General features: G+C 40.4%; 1 protein-coding gene across 4 annotated transcripts in view; it reads right to left on the reverse strand.

Annotated features, from left to right (window-relative positions):
• Positions 1-27,804, reverse strand: part of NT5C2 (5'-nucleotidase, cytosolic II) — a 62,497-nt gene that overhangs the window by 12,950 nt on the left and 21,743 nt on the right. For 3 of the 4 annotated variants that reach the window (XM_074907647.1, XM_074907648.1, XM_074907645.1), the window contains exons 3-4: positions 17,434-17,507; positions 770-887 (exon numbers count right to left, since the gene is read on the reverse strand). In XM_074907647.1, the coding sequence (XP_074763748.1) occupies positions 770-887; positions 17,434-17,507 (192 nt within the window). Of the gene's footprint in view, positions 1-769; positions 888-17,433; positions 17,508-18,908; positions 19,041-27,804 lie in introns of those variants that run through there. The other variant, XM_074907649.1, reaches the window with a different exon arrangement.

A 27,804-nucleotide genomic window follows, 5' to 3' on the forward strand; every position in this document is an offset into this window, starting at 1 on the left:
CGGGCATGGGTGCACCCAGCAACAGTCTTGGTGCGAAACATGCTGAGAGGAGGGAAGTTCAGGCTGCCAGACTGAAAACTGGAAGAACAAGCCAACAGAGCCTCTGGTCCAGTCTTTTGTAAAGAAGCTCCAAAGGAGTCATAAAAACAAAATCCAGCAAAGGCACAAGTGGAAACAACTTAAAAGCACAGAGTTAGATCAAAAGCCTTGTTTAAAACAACCAATGTCCTTTTTACCTCTGCTACCAAAACACAAAATGTAAGAATTCAGTAACTTTGCACCATTAACCTTGCTTTTGGCATTTGATTCATCTAGATGAGTGAACTGGATTGGTCCCACTTTTATTGTTGATTACTGTCACCTTAATTTTCACAATGTCTTGTGCACCAAGACACTATTAATTAAAATCATTAAAGAAAAATGTTCTGAGACATTCTAGCAGCCTCATGGACAGTAACGGCTCCTCTTGATTTTGATTTAACTCCCAATCCAATTGTGTCTCTGCTGTCTTTGCTTTGAAAGATTATTTTTGGACCATGTTTTCAGCAGGCCTCTTTTCTTGCACACTCCCTCTTTGCTGGCATGGATTCATGAGTGCAAAGGCCCTCCACATACTGGAGCAGTCTGCTCCTTTCCCCATGACCTGTGGTCAGCCACAGGCTTCACAGGCACAACTCTGAAAACCTTGCCTCATGTGTTGCCTATGAACTTTACAGAACAAATATTCAAGGCCTCGAGCAGGCTGGGTCGGTATCTGTTAGTCATTTACCTGGTAGGGAATGCAGGATCATACACAAAATTGAGCAGCTCATGAGGGTATCCAATGGAAACTAATCTTTCTACGGTCAGGTCAAATCCAAGAGATTCGTATTCAGGGGATTTATACACTGTACCAAGATGAGATTTCAGTTAGAAAATTTGAAAACAGCTAGGGGGTTAAACAAGAAGGCAGTTAAAAGTAATGTACCCATTCGCCCTCCTCCCTCCTCCACATCACACTTCCCTCCTTCGTTCCTGCCCTTCACTGCCTCGGGTCCCCCAGCCCGGAGCCACGGTGGAATTAGCTCATGCTCCAGGACTGCAGCTGAGCAGAGCCACAGTTCAGGTTTCAGCAGTGCACCACATGAAATAGCCATCAGTTTATCACAGCTCTCTGCATCAGAAAATACTGTATTTCAAACTGCAGCTCCCCTCCCTGCAGTCCTGTTAAGCAGATGCATGAATGCTCCCTGTTCCACCTGCTTGGATCAGGTTTTGGTTTGCTGTGTTTTCACAAAGCTGATGAAGAAACCAATAAATTTTGGGAACACATGTATTCATGGTTAGAAAGCCTGAAATTCATCGCTGCTATGTTACTGTTACTGCTCTGGATACATTCCCAAAGCTTACTATTGTCTCCAGATTTCATCTCAGGGAAATTTATGTTTGCTGCAGACTAAGTTAGCTTGAAGGTAGAGCTGTCAAGTTAACATACGATTTGTTTGTTAATAATACCATATGGTACTGTAAAAATCTGTTAGCTATTACCCTTGTGCATCAAAGTGCTACTGTTTTAAGCAAGCTTGTTGTTCTCACATTTCAGAGGAGCTGCTGATCTGTGACACACACCTTAGCTCAATGCAAAAGAAACGGACTTGTTCAACTAAGTCATTCCTACCATCAGGCCTGTTTTCTCCTTGCAAATGACCTTCCTATGTACTGGAAATGTTATTGCCTAATCAGATAATTAAATTAACATTTAAAAGGAAATAATTTGTGGTTCTATGACAGATTGAAATCACTGTGTTCCTCTGCGTTTACATTTGCTGCATGTTGCTGTCTTAAATTGGTCCTAAGACGTTACAAGGTCAAATACATCCCTTGACTGCAATGAGGGTTACTGTGGGTTCAAAGGGCCCAACTGTCTCAAACACTTGAATATTTCAAATTTAGCTGAGTAAAATACAAAAATGTGCAAGTTACATGGTAAGCTCGTTAGAAGACAGACTGCTTTTCCTGAGAGCGATCTAGCACATCTGTGGGCCTCACAATATATTTTAATACACATTGTCTATACTGTCCAGGTAATCGCCACCATATATATACTGTGAAATACAGAAGCTCAATCTGAGAGGAGAAAACAAATATATAAAATACTACAAAAATACTAAAAAGGCAAAGACTATAGAAGAAACAAGACTATCAAAAGACTCAGATCATAGTGACCATGACAGAGGGCTCCCATATCTCTTAATAAACTAAAAGCATCAGAATCCTAAGAGTTAATTTTCCCCATTAAACTAACACCATTAAAAACGTAATAAGCAAACCTGCAATGTTCTTAAATAGATAACTAAAATCAATGAAACAGTTATCAAAATCTTCAGGCATTATCATACCGATGGCAAACAACAACATGATACAACATTCAGTGCACGTAGTCTTTTCTGTCCTTTAGGAAAGGAAGGGTTGATTGAGCTATAGATAGGAACAAGCAATCAAAAACTACAGCTAATGAAGAAAGCAGTGACTGACAAGGCAATTCTGGGGAGTGAGCTAGAGTTGGAGGGAGCAAAAGCCAGTTAGGTGATGAACAACACTGTGAGAGTGACACCAAAGCATTATCTGGAAAAAGGAATTCTCTGATGCAGGAGAGTAGAGGTACTACCCAAGGAAAATGGTAATAAATACACCTGCACTTACTCTCAGAAGATGAAGTGCTGCAAAGCTCCCTGCTCCAGTCCCCTGCTCTGTCCATGAAGCTGCTGCACTCCTCCTCATTAGCTTCGAGGAATTTGACCATGTTACCAATTTATCCATAAAACACCACTCCCAAACAAAAGATTCTCCAAGGAAACCCTGCTCTTTCTGAACTCACCAACCATGGTGATGCTGCCCAGACACAAAGAATCTCCAGGAGCATGCTGGCATCTCCTCTGGACAAGCAAAAGTGGTTCATCTACAGCTCCAGCAGAATCTTTCCAGGGAAACTGTAGGGCTTTCTATTAAACAACCTGTGCATCTTATTAACCACCAGAGAATATCTGTGGTGGGACGTGTGGCCAGCTGCTCACAAAATGCCTTCACTCAGTTTCTTCCTTTCTGTATCTGCTTCTCTGTCTTAGATTTATCACTACAGACCTCCTTTTAATTCTCTGAGTCTAAGGAAACAAGATGAAGCACCAGTAGGAAAAAGGCTGAAGAACAGCTATTGTTCTCATCCCAAGTCTCTGTTGAAGCAGTACTGTAACAGGATCAATCTGAATGTTTCTTTTGGGGGGGCAGTTATTCCCCTTACCCCTCAAGCTCTAGATTTTGCCTCCTTGACATCTCTTTGCATAAAACTAAACTAGTAGCTCATTCATGCCTCAGGTCCCTTCCCCTATTTTTCTACCTCTCCACAATATCTGGAAAATGAGAGCCTTCTCCTTGAAACACAAACTAAACAGACATGGGAAACTGGACTCCTGGAAATGGGAAAGGGACAGTAAACATTCTCCAGTTACGATCATACTCACTGTTCAAGATAAACTTTCCTTTAATTAGACACACAGCTGGGAACAGACTGAGAGCTCATGGAGGCCACCCTACACACCACAGCACATGCTGCATCAATCAGTATGAGTCACAACCCACTGATATTTCTGTGTGAATGAATGCCTGTTTCAGTAAGATTTGCTTCCAAACAAATGATCCACCTCCCTCAGATCAAGTATGAACAGGCTAACACTGCTGCAGCTATGGCAGCATGCTTGGGGAAGGTGCCCCAGTTATATGCATTACTAGATGAAAAAATGTACTTCAGTATTGTACTCAGGGCTGGTCACTCGCTCTTGTACCTTGTTTACTTCAGGCATCCGTGGGGAAAAAGAGTAGAGAGGACACATCAATATTTTTCCTGCAGCTGCATGATGAAAAAAGTAGTTTTAAACTTTTGTGGAACATCTCCCTCACTCAGACCTGGTTGTTGAGACCGCAGCTGGAGATAATCTGTGTGCCATGGCAATGCCATGAACTCAGCTATTTGCCATGCAGTGTCTCCCATGAGCAGCTCTTTCACCCAGCTGAGAAGGGTCCTGTCTTCAAGCATCCCCAACTCTGTGACAGGTGAAGAACCACTAACCATTTTCAGACCATCCTTGTCCAACATACATGGGATGACAGTAAAACCAAAGCACATGCTACAACTTATTCTGATTTCTTTTTCTCTTTCTTACTATTTGATGGCCATGTCTCTGCCACCATGCCAAGTCCCCAGCTCCAGAGGACCACGTTATTTTAAGAGTCCACGTTCCAACGCAGGCAAATGCTTCAGCAGTGCGGGGCAATTGGCACCCAGCGCTCGTGGATTATGTATTGGGGTGGAAAGAAAACAACCAAAGGTTTAAAAAAATAGTTGTCAGCTGACAGCATTTCAGCCTCCCCTTAATACCATCACTTGGCTTAACATTATACTATTGAAAAGTAAAACGCAGTACCCTGGGAGTGAACACTGCAAGCCTTCAGGTCCGTGATGAGTGTGGGTATCCCCTACATAGTACGTGCTAGGAGGGAAGCCGATCTGGAATGAGCAGGGGTTGTGCAATAAGGTATGCAGTTCTCATGCATATGTGTGGTTGTTTTTACCTTTGCTGCCAAGACACATACAGTAACAATTTTATAGCTTTCCTGAAAAGGAAGAATTAAAAAAAAAAAAAGATCTCTACAGAGGCTCCAGCTTATGCAAAATGCTGCTGCCAGGATTTTAACTCACATGAGGCAGATGCAGATTCAGAGTGTCACTCCAGTCTTGACGGAGTTACACTGGGCTCCCCTGTTAAAGAAAAAAATCAGACTGATTTTAAAACTGCAACAGCTCTGTGTCATGTGGGACTGTATCTGCTGGAGCTCTGTCCTCTGGTAAGCTCAGAAGCCGGCCTGGCAGCTATTCCAAATACACTTAAAACTGATTTATAGAGGAGGCACAGTTGGTCATCGTGCATCCTGCAGGCAAAATTCTGTCCTCATATCCACAAAGCAGTCTTAAGAGCGTCAGCTCAGTGATAATTAGGAGGAAGAGGCTACAAGCACATTGCCCAAGTTACACAAACCCTTCAAGTTTCTCTGAGATGCAGAGCAACTGGTTCAAGAAGGAGTCTTGTGCTCTTTTTGGGGCTTTGCCATTATTGTCCATTCCTCAGTCGATGATAGATTACTCCTTTCAGGGCACTCACTTTCTTTCACACCACAAAATGCCTGCACGTGTCAGCGCAGGAGACTCAAGAGACTGAATCAGGAGCTACTCTGGGAATCTGAGAAGAGAATTTTGCCCTACATCTGAAGGCGCTCCCAGTGAGAGCCTCGCACACCAGGTCAGTCTAAATTCAGTTGTATACTTTAACATTCTTAGGCCTGGGCCTTTATGTGCAAAGCATTGAGTGATAAACCAGTACCAAACCTGCACATAGTGCTGAACTGTAATGCAGTGCACTGGTCTGCAAGCACACACAGTAAGACCAGACCTATTCTGCAACTTACAGGTACGCAGAGAGTGATCAGGAATAACTTTGAGATCTAATTTGCACTAAATACAAAGCTGAATGAGTTGGAATTGTGTTGCAAAAAGGACCCACAGAAATATGCAGACCTCCTGGAAGGCTTCTCTGAAAATAAGTGTCTAAAGCCTGTTTTGTTTCAAAATGAATAGCTGGGAAAGGCTGTAGTGCACGTGATGGCTCTGTTTAAGCTGTGGGGAAGAGAAAGCCCTTCAAGGGTTGCCCATTTGTTTCCTTGTTCCTTCTCCACACACACAAAGATTTCAAATTCAGGTAGGGCAGCTTCTCATTGAAGATGTCACATGGTTTCTTCCAGAGCTTGTCGGTGCTTCTTTCAAGCTAGTCATGGATCACAGGAGAGAAGCAGGAGCCTAAGTTATAATAATCACCCCTTTTTGCACTGTTTCAGCCATGTCACTTCTGTGAGATGTATCTGTTGTTTCAAACTGCACACCAACAAGTCAGTCCTGCCTAGCCATTTTATTTCTGACCAGTATGGATTCGGTGCTGGTAAAAGCCCTGAACAGAGAACAGTGACAACACGCAGATTTCCCACACCACTGAAGTAGCTTTGAGGAAGCAGCACCTCATCACCAGCACCCTGGTTTAGGAGGGGAAAGATGAGCTTGGGAGATTGCTGCAATAACATCAGAAGCCTGCAGAGTAGCTCCTCTGGGGAGAGAGGCAGGGCAAGGACTACTAGATGATGACGTAAAGTCTCATTCATCCCTGCCTGCAGTTTTTCCCCATCTGTCACTCTCTTTTGCCAGTGTGCTCTCCTAGGATGTCCTAGCATCTGCTGAAGGATTTTCATCCCTTCCATCAGCCAACTCCTCACCTGCCTTCCCTGCCACCTGGAAGGTGAGAGCAGCCCAGGGAAAGGTTCTTGCAGTGCCCCCAGAGACATCCCCGCATCAGCAAGGGGCTTCATGGGAGCAGCTGCTTTCTGCAGCTGGTGCATCACCTGCTCTGATCCTTCGGGCACATAACAGCTTGACTCCTTCCCCATGCAGGTGCTGAAAGCACTGTCCATGCTGTGGGCTTCCCCATCCCTGGCCCTGGCCACGAAGAGTCTCTTGGGAACTGAAACACCTCAGTCTACCCTCAGTCTACTGTTTTGGTTGGCAGATGAAACTAACTGGCTTTTGAGTTTCAGGTGTTCCAATAAGATCAGTATTTCTCAAACTGGAGGTGATGACCTCCTTCAAAGGGCTGCAAAGAGCTTTAACAAACACTCAATCTTCAGAAATTTTACCTGCTATCTGGGTTCTCTAGAGGTCACACAAAGAGAGATAAGGCAAAAGGTGAACAGATAATGGCAAGGGGTTTAGCCTTTTCTCTGAAGCACTGGAAATGCAGCCCAATTACTTTGTGTTAAGTCTTGAAGAAACAAAAGTGAAATAACTAGAAACAGGTTATTTCAGTTGCTGCTTATTCCCCAGTGAGTAATGCATGCAAATCAGGCCGCTAGGGACATAGATGGACAGGTGGGTAGCTAGTATCCAGATTTATACACCTCTCAGGCACAACATTCATAATTAAGCTTGTGCAAATACATTTCTGAAATTACACAAACCTGACTTAAAGTTCAGGATCAAAGTGCTGCTCATTTTAAATGTCGATCCATATTCTGAATTGCACCACAAATAAATAGTGCAAGTATGTATTAGAAATACATTTATATCAATGTTGTGATGACAAAAAGTGCTTAGTTAAAGCCTTGAGGACCAAAATCCCCTTTTACAACCCCATTCCCTATAACAGTACAGGTATGCATCCTGCCTCATTCATGTCTATCAAATGAGATCCTAGACTAGTGTCACAAAATAGGACAGATCTATCCCCAGAGCTCTTCATTCTGTCAAAGCCTCCTCTGCACATAGCCCAAAGCTGGGCGTTTAGTGCCAGCTACCACCAGGATGTCTGTGACAGCCATCACTCCACAACCAACCAGACCTCTGACTATTTCACACAAGCACCAAATACTCATTCCCTGTCACTTGTGATCACCTGACCTGCAACTCCAGTGAGAATCCAGAGGGAAACAGTGAGTGACCAGTCCTGAAGGTGTTTGGGACACTGGACTTAATTAAAAAATAAACCCCACAGAAGCAGCAATACCAATAATTAAAAAATAAACCCCACAGAAGCAACAATACCAATTAAACATACTAGTAAGTGTTGGGCAGGTATTTCACATACTGCCATAGTTTGAGGAAAGTTTGTCTCAGCTGTAGGGACAGAGGTCTGAGGATCCCCAGGAGCAACCAGGTAGTGAAGAATGCTCTCTGACCTCTCTCTACTGACCCTCCTACTGACCCTCCTTTCAGGGTATCTATTCTGATCTTCATAACCCATTGCAGAGCAATGCCAGTTTTCATATATAATTAGAAAAATAGAGGATTTATGCTCTGGAATACTAATGACTTCAGCTTCTGTGTTACGGGGTCTTTTCTAATCAGGGGAGGTGTTGTCAGGCACTGTCACTGAAACATCACAAAAGGGAAACGGTAACGTTCAAGCTATGCTACTCTCTATGTTAAAATAATTCGTTACTTACACAAGAAGGAATCTGAAATGTCATGTTTAAATTTCACACCTGGGTGTTAGCTTCCCTTCAGTTTTGACAGCTGAGTCAGACTGCTCAGCTCTGACAGGAGCCCAAACTCACTCCTGGCCTGCACAGCCCAGCAGGGTGCTGCCATTTTGCACTGGAAACATGGCAGAAGATTTTCTTTTCCATGAGAACTGGAAACCCTGCAGAGGTACCTGTACTGCAGAAGCCTCCACACAAACACGCTCAGCTGTCCTGGCAACCCCAGGAGCAGGGGTAAGCACTGATCTCCAGCTCCCCTTGCCTTGCATTTCTCTTTCCAATGACCCATCCAGTGTTACCTCAACTTCTGCCATGGCTGCTGCAGACACTTCACAGCATCCTCGCTGGACTCAGAGGGAAAAACGGACACTCCTGTTTAAAGCTCTGGTTGCACACAGCACTGGTTTCAGTTCATCTCTGCCCACGTAACCATGTGCCTGCTATGTGCCTCCCTCCGTGCAGGGCAATGGAGTTGTGCACATTTGTGCTCTCCTGACCTGAGAGCCCAGTGCCTGTAAACAAACTGATGAAGTGGTAAACGTGCCTAATTGTAACCACAAGAAATCCCAAATGAAACCCATGGGACAACTCATATGTTTTCAATTAGGAACGTGGTGAATCACTGACTTGCCATTTGTTTATGGATTTAGCTGAACTGTGACCATAAAGGCTTTGTCTATGGTCAAAACAAGTTGAAAAACAGCCAGGAACAGACCCCAGTTCTTTTAACTTCTGGGTTTTGATTTTAACCACTAGACCATAAATAAAAATTCACTGTATTATGCAAAACAGAATTGTAGTATTTCAGCCTGTATTTAAATTGAGTTTTCATAGTGCCAAACAAAATGGGTAGCAACAGTATGTTTTGTTTCTTTGAATTAACTCGATTTTTCAATCTGAAATGACAAGAAACTGCTGCCATATTGATCATAATTTTCATTTACTCAAAGAAACCTTTTCAAACACAGAAGTGTTCTGGGCAGTAAGACAAAGCTGAGCTTTAAGCACACTTCAATATTTAATGTGCCTTTTCTATTTCATTAGCAATTATGTATTTGTAGTGATCAGCAAAAAAGATCTTGACAAAACGTCCAGGTATGTCCCAGGATATTTTTGTATGCTTAACACACAAGCTGCTCTGCCATGCATGATCAGCCAGATCTTGCACTAAGCCTCTTGCGGCCACAGATGTTTTTAACAGTAAATCTGATAACAGGAAGCAAGGCAAGAGTCACTAACCATCAGAGGGTTGAGCCTTTTGGATCTGAGCTTCAGTGGCTCCCCAGCACCCTTTTCTGACAATGCCAAATACAGGGGTCTGGGTGGAAACCAGCACACACCTACAGAGAAGCACAGAGGCTCTGCAGTCCCCAGCTGCAGCAGTGCCCATAAAGCCGCTACGCACCCACTCTGCAGCCTAAGAGCGATGGAAAATTCCTTACCTCTAATGTTCCTGCAAACATTCCCAAGTGCACAGCACAGCTTTCAGCTCTAAAACCTCTAGCCTGGAACTGTATCAGCTCCTATTCTCCCACTCTGCATGCTGAAAGGATCTGTAAAGACAGGATTTGCTGTTGCTTCAAGGACTGACACAGTATTGTATGTTCAGCTTGGCTCTGAACTGCTGGGTCTACACTTCAGGTTGTTTTTAGTGCTGAGTTTCTACTTGTTTTAAAAACAAAAGTGATGTCAAGTATCATCAGCTTTAACTCTTCCCAAAGCAGGCTTATTAGTGCTCTCATTGGTAAACTCCAGATATTTTTAGCTTGCTGCTGCTGTACTTTGTTTGCCTTCGATGTAACAAAGATTTAGGCTGTTTGGATATGCCTCAGAGCCTGGCAAAACAGAGCTTAGTGCTGGAAAGATTTTTTCTGCTGAATACAAATGCATGGCTTGAGGTAACAACAACAGCACTGAGGTCATATTTTGCATGTTGAGAGAAGCCATTCAGACAGACTCTGCATTTCAAGGAAACTTCAGTTTGTCTATTTTAATAGTTGGCATAACATTCCTTTGCACTGGAATAATATTTTAAAGATAACTACACAGTCACCTGTTCTTTTATGGGAATTTTTTATGGTTTCCCTGACACAAGAGAATCTTTTTTGTGCTTAACAAGTGGCCTTCACAATTTACCTCTCTCAGATACAGCCCACTGGGAGTCATAATCCCATACTGGAAATATCCCTGCATTTCCATGGAAACAAACTACTGTGCCAAAATACGGGCTTAGTTCTTCAATGAAGACTTCTGAACAGGGAAGAGAAACAGTTGCATGGGCTTCGTGTTCAAACATAATTTGCTAGCATCTAGAAAAAAAAGAAAATTACTTAAAGGTACAGTAGCCATTTATACATTTTATCTAAGGCATTATTCAGGTGTATCAGTGTCCAAACAGATCCAGCTTCTTATTTTTCTCCATATTCACTGAAGAGAGTGAGCCTCAAAAACTAAACATATGTTTAACAGTGTGTACCCGGGCTTGTATGTAGCACAAGTGCTCACACTGTAAATAAGCCACATACATAAGTTTTTCTGTAGTGTGCTAAAATAAGGCATTCACTAAGCAATAGCACACATGTGATCTCGGAGTTAAAGCCTTCTGTACTCTCAGCTTTGGTTCCTCCTACAGAGTAAGCTGCTAGTGTCATCACAAGGGTATTTGCAACTTAATAGTATTTCTGTTGTGGTATTAAGATTACTAGATAAGGGGGTCTACTAGAGTGAAAAATACTCCATATTTCCACCCATCTGGCAAAGACAAGAACTGGCCGTTGGTATACTAACAGCCAGCTGACCCAGCTTGGTGTTATTCTCATGTTTTTAAGAGCACAAAATCAGAATATAGCAGCTTTTGAAACGTTCCTTACACTGTGACGACTTGTTCTTTCAGCAGCTTCTGTCTAACACTCTGATTCTTCAAGAATCCACAGACAGCAGATTAGCAGTTTGTCAGTTGGTGATTTACTGGTACAGGGCAAGCAACACATGCTCTCTCCATTCCTCATTCCCAATGCCAGCATGTGAGATCCCACAGCTCCAGACCCTCGGTTTGCTCACTACGCAGCTTTACATGGTCAAACTCCGAAGAATGGCAACACAAAGAGAGCAGGGACACTAGCCACTTGAGCAGTGCACTGGTATTTGAAAAAACACCCAGCTCAAAGAATGCTAGGAACAATTTAGCTTCTCCATCTGCCTTTAGCTTTAAAACACTAATGGCTAAACCAGCCTCTGAAATCTGCAAAATCTGCACCTGTTAAACTGAAAATGTACAAATGTGAAAATGCAGACAGCAGATGTGCAACAGTCAAGGCATCTCTCATGGCAGTCTGAAGGCTACTGTCGTCACATCTACTACCAATTCCCTTCTCTAACTACTATTTCTATTGTGTCATACTATTTCTGTATGACACAAAGAATTGTATTATCCAGAGAACTGGGAAAAAAAGCAAAACTACTTAGCATCTCCTCAAAAGAGTCTCAAGGCCTGTAATCCTTACACCATGATGAAATTAAAGACAAATCTTTATTTAACCTACACAGGAAAGCCTCATTAGAACATTGGTATTGGAGTTCAGTACCAACAAACAGACAATAACAGTATCTGAACAGAAGAACAAATATTTCTTTGTAGTTGCCTACAACTACAAGCTCAGCAGCTTAAGTATTCAGTTCAGTCTTCCATATAAAAAACTCCCACGTTTATACTTAGTTTTTCATCTGTGCAATCCAGAAATTTTTTATACAAGGTAAAATTCATTAGTCCCTTTTCTCAGTTGTGGAAACCAAAACACAAAAAAATTATACAACTTAGCTACAGTAAAAATACTAGATCAACTGAAGAACCAGTTCTCAATTCAGCTGCCACATTTTCTCCCAGATCACACACAGCAACAAGCTAATCCTACCTTCTGGTTGAACGTATCTTTTCCAGAGTCAACAGGTAAAGAAAAACATTTCAAGATGTCGGTATGGAAAATTTCTCTCTCCTCCAAATTGCAAGGATGGCTTAGACAAAAACACCTACTTGAGGAAGGGGCAAAACTTGTTTACATATGTTGCACTTTGGAGTTAACTGAGAAAGACTAAAGATGTCTGTCCCATGTCTTTATCCATGTGATGAGAAGGGAAATACTACAACTGAAAGGATATGCAATTTTGCAATAAAATCTTTGCAGTACACCAAATCTTGGCATTAAGTTGGCAATGTTTCCATGACACAGGCTATGTTCCAATCAGGTTATGTTGTATTAATCATATTTGCACACAATAAAACCAGTATTTTTCAAGCCTCATTTCCCCTCCTTTTTTTATTGAAATAGTTTTCAGCAGTCAGCGATAGTTTTATTATTGATTTCTGAAGAATGTGGAAGCAGCAGTGATTTAAATACAGGAAAAGCATTCCAAATGAAAGCATCCTGCCTATTGATATTACATCTTAGCTACCTCAGTGATAGAAGACAAATCTTTCAACAAGGCCATAACTTTTGGAGAAGGAGAGTAGTCACAGAGGAATCTTTTCAAGCACAATTGAGTTTGTAATTCTTACTAATTCCCTCTCCACCTGCCAATGGCCCGGTGTGAAATTACAGCCAGTTTGAGAACCCCATTGCTTTAGCCCTGCTCCTGTCAAGGGACATCTATCCATCACCTCATTGTGCAACCTGTCCCATTTAAGATCTAATAATGCCAAGGCCTCCTGCATTACTTGGATCCAGACCTACTAATTACAAGTGTAGCTCACACTGAGAAGGAAGCAGCCAAATAAAATGCTGTGTGAAACCAATTTCTCTCTGCTGCATTTCCAACAGGCCTCACCAACTCCTAGTGTCAGGTGAGCGTTGCAGTGAAGATTCTCTGCTGACATACCTTTATCTTTCTTCCTGCAGTCTGCAGTAAACACAATCAAAGGACATGAATCTTTCGGATTACATGCAACATTTTCCTATACCGAAGCATGGGCAGTTTTGACAGTACTAGTAAAACAGGAAGGCAGACCAGAATTGTCACTGACTACTGGTCTTCTAGCCAGTCAGGATGAATAAGCAGAGATGAATCATTTGGATAATAAAAGAAACTGCTATTTAGCAAACAAAAATGCAGTACAGAAGGACCTTCAAGTCTCTCTAACTTAAGGATTTAAACAGGAATTTTTCAAAAATTCTCAGTTCTGCCCTGACAGCAAACACAGCCCTTCACAGGTATTTGCAGATCCTGGTGCAACACCGTTGTGTTCCAAGGAGCAAGGGAACCCTGGACAATCAGCACGGGCCTCGCTCCCTGCCTGGCAGGCAGCAAGCTCAGTGACAGAGAACGAAGGGCTGCTGGGGCAATGGCTGCGTAACATCACAGAAACCTGTCTTAATCTCTGCTAACAGCAAGGGCTGAAATAGTTGATGACTCTTGCTTGCGTCAAGCTGTCCAAGATTTTGAGCAGCAACTATTTAACTATGCACGCAAGCCACAGTCAACCCTGCTGTTCTTCCTGCTCCTTCAACTTTCCTCCCAATAACATCTAGCTTAGAAGAAACATTCTTTTATGTTCTAAACGTGATTCACTAACACAAGCAAACCAGATGGAATAGGAAGGGGACAGTCAGTTTCATATACAACACAGATTTCTGAGCCTCTAGTATTAGCGCATCCAGCATGTAAACCTAGGGGGACTTGGGAGTTTACATACATATAGGAGATCTTATTCATCCCATGAGGATGCAACATCAATCCTTGATTGGAAAATAAAGCATCTAAAACCTGTGAGAGTTATTTCAATCTGCTTTCATTTTATTTTGACTCCTAGCAGTCACAATTAATTCTAGGTGCAATCACAGTGGCTACAAATTCAGCAATTTAATGTCTATAATTTCTCAGAAGAGAAGGCTAAAACCCTCAGGCTCTTTTCTTCAAGACAAAAAGACTTTGTTTGCCCAACCCACCCATTAACAGTATTTCTCAACTCTATGCAAGGGAAGAGACAAACACAATAAGAGAATGGAGACGTTATTAACAAGAATTCAAAGTTTAACCTAATTTTGACTTGAAAGCAAACAAAATCACTGTGGCAATGCTGCATCAGACAGCCTTGAATGTTTTCAATTCTGAGTTAAGTGGTCCTTTAATTTATTAAGGCTAAGAAATACTACTCTATAAAACAATGCATTAAATCATATTTTATGTACAATGTAACATGATGATACTAAAACTACTGTCAGTTGGCAAGCTGACATTCTCAGTCATGCTAGTAGTAGAACATATGATCACTGCAGCATGTGTGTAGTAGCTGTCACAATATACTTCAAAATGGAAATGCCACGTCCCTACCAAAATTAGATTATTCTAGACAGAAAACAGTGTTGTTGTAAGTAGGTGTGCGTTCTTAAACTCATAAAGTACAAGAACAAAACTGTCTCAGGTGTCTAAAGTTCAAAGTTAGTCAAGTGATTCTGACTCCTCTGGTAATGAACCACCTCCTAAGTGACACTTTTGGTGCTACCAGTGGCCACTGATTTGGGAAGAAAAAATGAGAGAGGAGTGGCAATGTGTTTTCTTTTACTGACACAGCAGCCTCCTCTTCACAAGATAGGTAATTCAAGATGTTCCAAAGTAAACATTCTTATTCTGAGATGTCAAAGCATATGACTGTCAGCTATAGGATGAATGTCATCAGTTTATTTCTGATGTGAAAGTTCATGACACAGAGTGGGGAAAGGATGTGGCATGTAGTTTTTGGCAGGGTCAATGGCTCTGACCGCCTTCAGTCATTGAATATGAAGATTGTGCTTGGGATATTTTTAAACAACTTCACAGAAAAGTGACTTAGCAATATCTGAAAGTACAAATGCAGAAAACCAGATGAGGATCTGATGACACTGGACATGCTTCCGTTCTTCTTCCTTGATCCATTTACATGTCTTGCATGGTCTCCAAAAGGCTTATGCTCAGCATGCACCATCTGGTATGCAGATACCTTTTCCAGATGTTAAATTACAGATAAACTATTACAGCTTTTTACATTGTTTTTTCTTTCTTAACAGCAGCATGTCCACATGAAAGAGTGTGTAAGAGATAACATGCCCAGACAGAAAACAGGTCAGGGTTTAATGAATGCACCACAACATACTAATGTAATACTTCACTTGCCCCACTTCTTCATTATAATTTCCAATTAATGAATTATAATCATATTTTAACACTACATTCTTTAAAGCCCCTGCAATTAATAAGTATTTTTTCTTGTGTGCAACAGTTAAATATATAGCAAATAATGGTCAAATAACAAAAGCCCACATGGAGAAGAAAGGATGATTCTGAGACATAAGAAGACAAACAGGTAATTTTGTATGTTAATTTCCCAGTTGAGTGAAAAAAAAGGGAAATAGTACTTACCAGATAATGCATTTCATCTGCAAAAGGCTTTCCAACCTAATTACATTCTCACAACTCCTTGTAAAATGATCCACAAGCATTACCTCTGTTGTACCACAGAAAAAGTCATAGGAGAGCAGCTTACCCAAGTGCAGTCCAGATTTCCAGGTTTCTGCTCGGACCACATCCTATTTCTTTTTCTGCACCATAATCTGTCACTCAACTTCCCTGAACGCACCAACTTTGACAACTTAACTGTATTTTCCAGCCTTGGAATTCCCAGATTTCCATGTCCCTGGGTACTGATTTTAGGATGCTTGAAACATCCATATTTTTTCCTCTCATCAAAACAAGCATCATTTTGTGGATAACAACACATTTGTTCTGTGTTTACAAGAACAAGCAACACTTGAGTAAAATGAACAGTCAGAGAAGTGAGGATAGTGCTGAAGCTCTCCTTCTGTCAGGATGAAAGCCAGCCCCACTGGGATCACCCAGGTTCTTGGGAAATGCCATCAGTTTGCAAAAGGCACAGAAGTTGTTTTTCTGTTATAGAAGTGAAACCCCCAATTTTTTATATATATATATATATATATTTTTTTTTAGCATTTGTTCTTGAACAACTGTTTTGTGCTTCTTAAAGGCACTGCCACAAGGTTGTCACAGCTGGGAAACACAAACACTGAAAGCATGCCCAGATCCAGCACAGACTAATGACGATACACTTCAGGACTTAAAAAGTGACAGGAACTTTTTTAAACAGATGTATAAATAAGGTGTTGAACAACCAAAGCTTTTATGTATAACTACTGCCTCATGGATAACTGCTTAAAAGAACAAAAGCAAGTGATCTAAGCATAAACTGCAATTACCTTCCACAGCCTCCAAAACGGTTCCTTGCAGCGTTATGTTGAGCCATGGAAACCTTCCTGCCCTTTGCTTAGCCACTGACCCTGACTCCTGTGATCCTCACACTGTCCCTAGCCACATTACTCATCTCTCATTCCTTCTCAAAAGACACAGTAACCAGATGACCATATTTGACATACTGCATTAATCTGTTACTAGGTGACCCTGACACTCTACCTCACTTTTTCTCAGTTTATATTCACAACAATTCTAAATTGAAATATCAAGGATGATAGGAACTTTTTATCCACAACCTTGGAAGTGGTAATGAGAAAGAAGGCAGGATTGTACGTGACATCCACTGTTACAGCCTATGTGATACTATAGCCTAGGAAAGTGGAAGTGGGCTTTTTATCTTTCTTCCTTAAAATACATAACATCATGCAAGTCTGATTATGCAGAAAATGGTAACGCTACCCCCCCCTTCATCAAAAGCCTCAGAAAACTTGCCTGTTGAGTATCTGAAAGATGGAGAAGTCACGCAAAAAGTTTTATGAAACTAAAAGGTCTTATGCAACCTCCCAAAGCCTATCTGCCATAAAGAATGGGTAAAGCTTTCTAAATTAACTTGTTCAGCTGACACAAGACACTCCACCTCCCTTGTCTCTTTTCAAAATGAGTCACTGATGTGGCCAACCAAGGAGCAGGGAAGAGAAAAACCTATTCAAAAATGACCCTCCCAGGACACAGGAAAACCTGCTGGCTAAAGATTTAGCCCACACTATGCACCAGGGATGAAAGAAACCAAGCTTGTCCCAGGGGCAATATCAAAATACAGTGGAATCTAAGGAAGCAATTAGACTTATTAAGCTTTGGTTTCCTTAACTCCCATAATCACCTGAAACTGTACTACAGCAACATGACTTGTGACCAAATACAGCTTGCAGATAATAAATTTAAGGGAAACACCTAAAATGAAAGTGCAATGAATAGTGAACAATGTATCTAACAGAAGAAGCACCTGCTAACTGAAGTAGCCCTCTTGTTTGCTCACTAAGAGGCAATATTCCAAACTAAGTCAGTGACAAAAAAAAATAAGATACTCACCAGCAAGTGTATAATCCATATCAAAACCAAAGCACTTTATCTTTTCCATGGCTAAACTTCTGTTTACAAAGACCCTGTAAAGAGAAAAGAAATAAAGACAAAGGTATGATAATTTTCAAAATAAACACGTTTAAGAACAAACACATTCTGCCAGCTGCCAGAATGTCTGGTTCTCCTAGGTCAAAAATCAGAAAATATACCTGAAAACTAAGGCATGTTTCATTTTTTGCCATGAGCTGTCCTGAAGCAAAGCCATGATTTTGCAGGTTATTCTAATTATTGGTATGCTGTCTAAAGACATACACGCATGCATGCACACACATAGAGTTTGCATGTGACCTGCAAAAATTCCTAAGAATAGAAGTGCAAAATCTCCTGAAGTAGAATTCAGAGTTCAAGTGAGAGGAAACTGGAAGCAGAGGGTGGGAAGCAATACACTTTGCTTGATTTAAACAAATTCTACAAAGAGGTAACAAGGAAAGGAAAAGAATATAATATTTCTGTGAATAAACTCACAGCATTTGATCCCTCTTTGGAACTATACCTGGAAATTCAAAGCAAACTTAAACAGATCCATTTCCACATTCACACCAACAGCATTAAAAGCATTTAATAAAGCTCTGAAAAAGAGCAACTGAGATGAATTTTCATCCACAAGAATGTTATTTCTATTGTGAAAATTTTTACTTACAATTCCCCTGCAACTTCTAAACAAAAATGTTGTTTTTTAAATTCCACTTTTACTATTAATGCTTATTGCAGTAGGAATCTAAGCTGGATACTTCCATATTATTAATACACCATATTCAATTTAGTTTAAGTAAATAACATGGTAAAGAAATACGTCAGAGAATATAACAAAAGCTTTTCTTGGTTCCTGTTCCAACTACTATAGTAACTAAGCTGCTTATGTTTCCCCAGAACTTTAAACCATATAGCAGGTCTGTAATTCAACAGGACTTCTCCCCACCGTCTGTCTTATCTGAACCTTAAGAATGAGAATCAGAATTCAGCTGTGGGATGGAAGCTGAGCTTCTCAACACCGATCTCGGACAGAAATCCCATGCACTGCTCGAGCTGTGATGTCGAGACAAAATTCTCCTGTATGAGAAAAGTTCCAGAGCCTTCACCTGTACTCTGATTTCAGTATGTGAAAATTCTCCAAGTATTTAGTAAGTGCATTGCCCTCAGCAGAGTAATTATCCTCTTAAAAACTGAAACCAGCAGCACTGCTGTGTAGGAGGAGTGGCACAGGGACAGCAATACAGCAATGGAGATGGCAAGTGTAAAACCAAGCACTCTTATGTTCTGAAAAGCTGAAAGAAACCACTGGGAGACTGTGCTCCACACACACATTCTGGGCAGGTGGCCGGCGTAACGTGCCTATTTAACTGCCCCTGTCAATCTGCTGCAGCTCGGATTTTAACAGCAAACTGCTAACATCAAACTATCACACTCTATGCAAGTCGTCTTACCTCATCTCTCACCGATGTGCTCCTTGTTTAGTTCGCAGCAGTCTGATTCATCTACTTGTCTGAATCATATTACACAATTCCTTTAAAGCTTCCCTAGTACCGATACAATTTTGCTTGGATCTGATTTGACTTCAGAAGATCATTATGTCTGAACCAAGCCTTAAAGTACTGTGTATCTTCTTGGACAGTGTTCCAGAAAACACATCTGTGGCTAATTTAACCAGTCACTGGATATCGTTGTTGTTCCACACAAATCCACTTGGAATACAGTTTCTCTGGCAATAGTATACTTTCCCCCTAACCTTGCACACTCTCTCTGGGAGTCACAGTTTCCTGGCAAAGTGCCTGCCTTTGACAATGGGGCTTGTCACTAAGGGGCCTCAGAGGTTACAGATGACGCTCTTTTCTGACAGATTTATGTATTACCTAAACAAGACAACATGATGGGAAAAAACCTGGAAACTGGTAAAGAAATGCCTTTTGGAAATATGAGATGCGATCGTAAACCACTAAAATTCACTCCTGAAATAGCTGGCTTTTGAGTAGGTAGAGCAAATTATCCAAATCTGCGGTTTGAATCTGTGTTTGTCTTTTAACATAAAGATAGCTCTGACATACAAGAGGCCAACACAAAAAGTTATTTGGTACTAAACGCAGTCTCATACTTTGTATAATGAAGATGATTACGTTCTGTTGCTGCTGATGCAAGGAAGTATTATTTAATTAGCGTGTTCAAGGACACGACGTCTGATCTCATGTTTGTGCAGTTTGTTTCTGCAAGTGGAGAGCTTTAACAAGGAATAACATAGCCCTGGGAGACACTAGCAACATTTTTTGTCCAACCTGTGGAGTCCAATTTTGTTCTGACCTTTAGGCTTAGCCTCTGGAGCATAGTTTTTTGTCCTTCTGAACAGGACAAGAATAGGAAAGGAAATTTTAAAAAGCTCAGAAAAGCATTTCAGAATTGCAGTGTTTGAGAGCAGTTTCCCAAATGAGGACAAAAAACAAGCACTAAGACGGAGCTGAATGAGCTTATAAAAAGAATAATACGACAGTGCCTGTGAAAGGCAAAAACAAGGGAGCTATGACCGAAGAGATCTCTTCCAGTCCAGCATGCCTATGTTTAGATTATGACGATACCAAACTGACTAAAAACCATGGAAAGATCTCTAAGCCTACGACATTTTTTCATTGCTTGCTTTCGGAGTATTTACAAACTGAACCCTGGGACTAAAAAAAAACAAACTAGCACATGTTGATACTGAAGATCTGGAAAAGTTTACTAAAGACAATGAAACAAACAACCTCTATTAGCATATTTTTGTTCCAAAATAAGTCTTATGACTAAAACATGAAAATTACTATACCAGCCCCCTCTTGGTAACAGCTGGTGAAGATCTCTTTCTCCATCAACTTGTAAATATTGCCTATGACCTAGAAACTGTACGTGGCAGAGTCTAATCATGCCCCAGCAGTGCACAGGACCTAGCAGACTTCAAGTCATCCACTGACTGATTTGACGTGGTAATTACTTCACCCACCAGTGCTGGAGTGAAACAGAACAAATATTTTAAAAAGCTAAAGAAGGCTATTACACAACATGTTCAGAACAGGAAATGAGAATACTTTAATCAATTTAAACTTGGATATGCCTTGACAGATTAAATGGCAGACTAAACAGTGACAAAAAAACCTGGAACCAATTTCACTTCTCTTGGGAAGGCCCAGTCAGATAATGGGTTATTTTGTTGGCACTCAGGACCTCAACTTTAAATCTTGATAAAGGAAGACATCTCACATGCATGGTGCCCCCCTAGACACAAGGGACTAAGTAGATACTTAGAAATATTTACTCCCAGAAGATGACCAGCTTAATTTAGGGGGGGTTACTCAAACTAGTAGATATCTGCAGTATCCTAGAAACTAAAGATAAAAGCTGAGATTAAATCACCATGACAGTTTCTGGGAAGAGCCAGGTGCTTCTCAGAAGCTGCAGACTTAGTCCTTTTCAAAGCTGTGCTTAGATCCTAATCGAAGGTATGCTCAGCCTGATTTCAAGAATACCTGTCAAATGTGTATGGTGGCTACAAAAATGTAACGTCTCCACAGAAGACATGGTATAGAGAAATAACAAGAGGTTTTTTTAATGACTATAAAGCAAAACCAAAACTAAGACCTTAAGAACCCTAACCACCTGAGAGAAAAGATCATCTGGTCTCTTAAGGAAAGGGTAACAAGTTTTTTACAGCTCAGCTAGATAAACAAAAATCAAAGAAGCTTCCTGATTACAAACAGACAAGACTAAGTCAGAATAAGAGGTAAACTAAAATCCCCCAACATTTTTAGGCAGGGAAGTTTTAATCTAGAATAATTTTTCCACTTGCCAGGATCAGAAGAAATCATACTTTTCTTTCCACAGATTTTGGGTTTTTTTCCATTCAGAAAACAATCGTTTTAACTAGGAGCACTGGAGTTAAAAGTTAAGCTGATCTAAAAATTTAACAGCACTGGGCAGTAAGACAAATCAAACTGCAGGCATAGCATGTGAACACCCTCTTCATTCCTTGTGCCAAGAGGCAGAGGTGGGTATTGCCTAAACCCAATTCCCCAACTCCACAGCTGTCTGCAATCAGAGCATCTCCTTAAATAGGACACTGGCTTTCTCTTGCCTTCATCTTTTCTTCCTGATGATAAACCAAGCTTTATATTTCTGCTTTGAGGAATATCCCTGTGAATCTCCCACAGTTTTGCACTCCCTGTGCAGTGTGGCTGGAGGGGTCCAAGGTGTTGTTGCTTGTGGGGAAGAGGGTTGAGGGACCATATCCAGCCTCATCGGCTCCCTGAGCCAGCACACAGCAGAGCTGGAGTGAGGAGGTAGCAGCCTGGACTTGGGGTGGCTTAGCCTGGCCCAGATTCACACCTTCAGAAAAACGGACTTGAGGAGCTGTTTAAGGGAAACCATGAAAAACATTTCCTCCCTAATGAGTTCTTCCTCAAAAGATCAAACCCTGCAGCTTGGCTACAGCAGAAGGCTCTCAATGATGACAGTATTTATTTTCTTTTTGAGCCCTACAAATTGTGCTGGATAAGAGAAAAATGTGTTGTATTGCAAGGAAGAAAGAACTGCTGAGCATGCATAAAAGGAGTCACAGAGCCCTGATATCCTCAGTACTGCAATTCACAGTCATTTATATTTTTACAAGAGAACTGATCTCAGTTTTGTTACTGTTCTTGCCAATCGGTTCTGAGGCAGGAACCTAAATCTCAACTCTTCTCGAGTAACACAGGAGAGGAGCAAATGCAGACAGGGAGAAATGTTTTTATTTTATTTGTGCAAAATCTCAAAAGCATTCTGTGCCCTGAATGAAATTTGCATGTATAATATTCTTCTAACATGACCAACAAAACAAAATGCACAGAATTATCCAACTAAGGAGGAACTTGGCACATGGCTCACAATTCCTCATAGCGCAAAAATGAACAGTGTGAGGTGAGGTTTCTGGAACACAGCACTTTTATAACGATTTTCCAAATGTGTCTAGAAATACCTTGCAGCAAGAAGCATTCTTTGTCAGGAGAGTATGTTTCACAAGAAATTAAACAAATACAATGAAACTTGCAACAGTGCTGAGTGGAAGAGCAAATACAGTAGGACATGGCTAAGCATGACCTACATGCATGGTTAAAGACTGTGGTGGACAGTTGGGCTTGAGCCAGACACGAAACAGGGACTAACTAGCCAAAAGGCTCAGATTCCTGCCTCCTCAAAGTTTAGGCATTTTGGTTAATCTTCACTTTATGGACAAGTGCCATGTTTTAACAAACTAGAAGAGTTAAAAAGAAATAAGAGGGAACTAAATGGATTAGCTTGTATGAGCCTTCCACATCCAAGTTGCACACAGCCTCTTTAAAATGCTAATAATGAAAAAAAACCATTAAATCCCACTACGCTTATGACAACTGGATGCTCTCAGTATTACTAGCTAGTCCCCAGATGTTGTGTGTTTAGGGAAGATGTCTCACTACATGACATTATAGTTCTGGTTACAGGTGACTACCACCATCTGAGCAGTGAACTCAGATGAATCCCTCACTGACCTTACTTATCTGGCACAAATCATGTTAGCAACCTGAGGATACTAACATACATCAAATTGTCTTGCCTTTGGGTGCTGGATGCTTTGGTACCTGTCTTATAGGGGATAAGAAAAAAACTGTTTTAAACTACTTAAACCAATGTAATAATTCTTCTGCTGAGTCTTGTCTCTTTAGGCAAGTAATGACCATTCCATGTATTACTTTTCGTCATACCATTTTGGCCCTTTATTTACAATGTTAGATTTTCATAGTTTCATTTCATTCCTTCTTCAACTGAAAAGGAATATTCTGACACATCAGTACGTTTGTAATTGTAATTAGAGATAGAGTTTGGGCTCAAGATGACTTTAGGCTGATGAAACACTATTAGATAGGAGAGACAGAAGAAGGGCATCAAAACTTCCTGGTCACTTCTAGTAACATTTCCAACATAGTGCCCCACTGTTTCACAAGACTAACCGTCCTTGCACAATTACAGTGACATAAAACTGGAAAATCAGGTTACAACTGGAGCTTAAAAGTCTCATGAGGCTGCATCTAGAAACATGACTATGAGCACTTCCCTATGAAATCCAGCAGGAATCAGATGGAAGGAGATAGCCTTGGCCATTTCTGTTTCCATTGTTTGGGTTTTCTTCCCAGGCAACAGCAAAGTGCCAAGAAGCTCACATATGGATTCCATCCCAAAATAACACCCGTCTGCTCTGTGAAACTATTAAAGCTAGGGATCATGGGACATTTTCAATGTAATTTCTTTATTATTAATTTGGCAAGTGTTCTGCTTTCTCATAAGCTCACCCATTCTGCCGCCTTAACACTCCTTCTCCCTCCTCTCTCCAATGTCCGAAGCACTATAGCAAAATAAATAGAGCCACATGCTGTCCTCTGCTACACACATGCCACCACACGAGTCCAAGGAGGCTGCACAAAGACATATGAGGACAGAACACAGCCAGCAGTGCCTATAGAGCTACCTCATTTACAGTTACATGAAAATACCACGCATCACTATCCAAACAAGTCTGATGAAAAAAGCATTTTCAGACTGGTAAAGATTTTTTTCTCATTTGCCACCTCAATGAACTGATCATTTTAAAGAGACTTTATATATAGCTACTCAAATAGATTAACAGTTTCAAGCCTCATAGCCTGGTTTATATATAATATTTCTACCTGTTTGCAGTCACTGACTGCAGTATCAATAAAGTGAAGAAACAAGATTACCAGTGAAGAGCCTAGAGTTTACAAATTCAAACAAACTAAAATACATCTTTAACCCTATAAATTTAAAAAAGCAATTGGTTGGGGTTTTTTTCTTTGTTGTTATTAAAGAAGATACCATTTTTTGTACCCAGTATCTCACAGTATATTAACAGCTTAAATCACTTATATTACCATCATAAGATGCCTTGAAAGCAAACTGAAGCACAAAAACATGAAGCAATTTATTCAATAGTCTATAACTGGTCAGCAGGAGAATTAGGATTAGGAATCACGATGCACATCCCCTGTGCTAGCCAGTAAGAAAACAGCAAGAAAACAAAACTAAAACAACAACAACAGAAATCCCATGTTCAGGATGACAAGTCTCAAATTACTTTGATGCAAAATGATAAAAACATCCCAAATTCTGTATGTTTAACAAAAAGTCCATCTCAGCCTTACTGCCCTGCTAAGCCAAAACCACAGAATAAAAGTAAATGCAAATACCTGTTTCCTGGATCTTGGTAACTGTCAGTAACAAGAGTGGATGGAACACCAACTTTTTCCATTATTTGCTTTAACTAGATGTGGTTGCTATTTAAACCCTAAAGAGCTATGTGAGATAATCCAGAGGGTGCCTAGAAGTGCTCACTCCAAGTTAAAAAATAGACACTAGGGCAATTTGGTGGCTCAGAGTCAACCTAGTTCTTGTCTAATTACAATCACGTTAAATGACAGTACTCCTCCAGAACAAATGACCTAGCGATTATCCTCTACCCGGAAAAGTCAACAAGCAGTGCATGAGGGAGGTGGCTTCACAACCACACACACTAAGGAAACGCCACCTAACAGCTACACATCCATTTTATTTCCGCGTTAAAATGTATGTTGCCAATAGCACAGTAATGCAGTATCCTCTTACCAGTGACCTCTGCTAGAGAATGAATAACATGTAGCTTGTATATTAATTCATCTTTAGACCTCACCTCCAACAGGCGCCAACAATGTTGTATAACGAGGTTTGTGGCTGATAGTAACACTAGCTGACTGAAAGTCTTAGTTAAAGTAATCAGAAATACCCTGAAGATAAAACTCCACTTCTCCCCTACAGATTTTTCTGATACTTGATGTTGCTTTTATGGCCCTTGAACTCTACAGCACAGCATACATGTTCATATTCACAAGCTTTGCTTAATTCATCAATAATCTTGATACTCTTAATTTCTTAAGTGACTATACAAACTGATCACAACACCGAGCAGGGAGGAAAACAGCTATGAGAAGAAAACAGCTATAAATATTTGATTCTGAACATTCTTGCCTATGGCATTCAGACATGATTATGATATAGTCATCATACTATGAGTCAGTATGCATTATCCCAGTAAAACCAGTCTCAGCTGGGATTTTTGCCAACGATACTGTATGTTGAACATCCATCTATCATGTATGATACAATGAGAAGTGCAACACCTGAATAAACACATTCCTAGTATGAATGACCACAGTAAAATATGTTTATTAGAGTGGCATCTTCAGAGCTCATTTTTTATAAAGTTTTTTAGAAGTTTCTTGCCCATGAAAACATTATTTTTATTTTTTAAAGTAAATTATTTTGCTTGGATTGGAAACTGTCCCCCTTATTTTATGCTGCTTCAACATTTACAATTCAAGCATATAAAATCTGCCACAGTTCATGAAGTACTATTAAGTTAAATCAATTGGTCTAGATATCTCCACTGATACGTAAGAAAGCATGAAGTAAACAGTGAAACAAGTTTTTAAAATTTTGCACTTCAGAAACCCAAGCATTACTAGCAGCATTTAGAAAACTTTGAGCCCAACTGGGCTTCTGACATTGGTATCAAAAGCTAGCCCCAGTTATGCTCATCTGCAGATGTGGCCCAGCTGTCAAGCTCCTCCAGCTTTCCAGATTGGGGCCATAAAATCACTGGGACCAGCTTTAAGGCAAAAAAAATTAATAGCTTCAAATTCAATGTAACATTTTATTGGTTTTGTTTCTAAGTCACTTTAGATTCACATTTTCACTGGTTTTTAGCTGCTCGAGAAGAAAAAGACAGAAAAAGAGAGACTGAAAGAGAAAGAAAAACAGAGAAAATAGAAGAGAAAGAAAAGAATCTTGGCAAAGAATGCCTTGTCTTTTATACCTTTCTTTTTCATAAAATTGACAGTGCTTCAGCAATATCCAAGAGTCAGAGCATACTTGGACCTCACTGAAACAAATTTACATCCTAGAACTGATGACTGTGATCAGCACACACATTCTACATCTGAACAATTATTAAAATACTAAAAAATGTAATATAAAACAACAAGGGGAAATTCTATCATGTTAAATCTGCACTTATCTTTCAAGTAACACCACATCTGTTAACACCAAGATCACAAAAAATACCAGAAATAGAAATCTGACAACACTGCCTCTGGAATGAGGTTGTTTCAGATTCTTACAATACTGGATTATCAAAATAACTCCCATGAAACTAGTACACCAAAGCCATTAATAGCACAGATTTATACTACAGTCTTGGCATCAGGTTCTCTCGTTCTCTCCCGTTCCCTCCCTCTCTCTTATTCCCTTCGTCTCCCTTTTAAAAAGAGGATAGTAATTTCAAAACAAAAATGTGTATCTCTCAATGTATTTCCAGTGTTGTGCTTTCCATGAAAACCTGAAGTGCTAGCAACATTTCTGCTCAATATACTTTGAATAAGACATTTCTAAACCGTGGTACTTAAACTGTACCACAGACTAATTTTGGACTACCAGATCCCAGCTCCCAGTGGGAAACCCTCCTTTACATGAGTGTACTCTCACCTTCCATACAGAAATTCTTTCTGAAAGTAAAGATTTCTTACATGAGTAAGGGTAAACTTGATGAGGACTTGAATGTGTGAGCTCTTAAGGACATGTACTGCCTCCTTTGGATCTTGTGCAACACTTAGCAGACTGTCAGCACCTAACCATAACAAATACTGAGGAAATATTTAGCAAAAAAAAATAAATAGGCCTGACTTCATTTTCATCAGTCTAAATCAGGAGTAACACAACTAAAGTCATAGATAAAATTATGACACAAAGGTAAACCTGTCAATGACTTCAACAAGGTGAAGATTTTTTGCTAGGGAATGGTATAAAATCCCTCTCTTTTTATGTGCTATATATAGTTACATCCATTAGATGTTTCCATATCTGACAAACCACCTGACACAGAGAGACTCAAATAATGCCACCATTTAAGACATGTGGCCAAACATATTCACTGGAAATTGGAAAGCTTCAGAAATGCATCACAGGATCCATCACTTAGCCTTAGACATTGCAACTTGCACAATCTGGCCTATCATATGATGCTAAGGCGTTTTTCTCTAATTAGATTCCATTTGGAGAATCAAAAGATATCTAACACTTCCAAAACACTTCCTCAGAAATATCACCGTATATGAATCACAAATGCAACATGGCATTTAAGCATGAGGTTGGGAAACTTGACTTCTTTTTCTGTTTCTATATCAGACATACGTCTCCCCAGCTCCTGCTGAATATACTCTGATCATCATACTGCATGACTTCTCA

The sequence above is a fragment of the Athene noctua genome, chromosome 5, assembly GCF_965140245.1.
Source record: "Athene noctua chromosome 5, bAthNoc1.hap1.1, whole genome shotgun sequence".
NCBI lineage: Eukaryota > Metazoa > Chordata > Aves > Strigiformes > Strigidae > Athene > Athene noctua.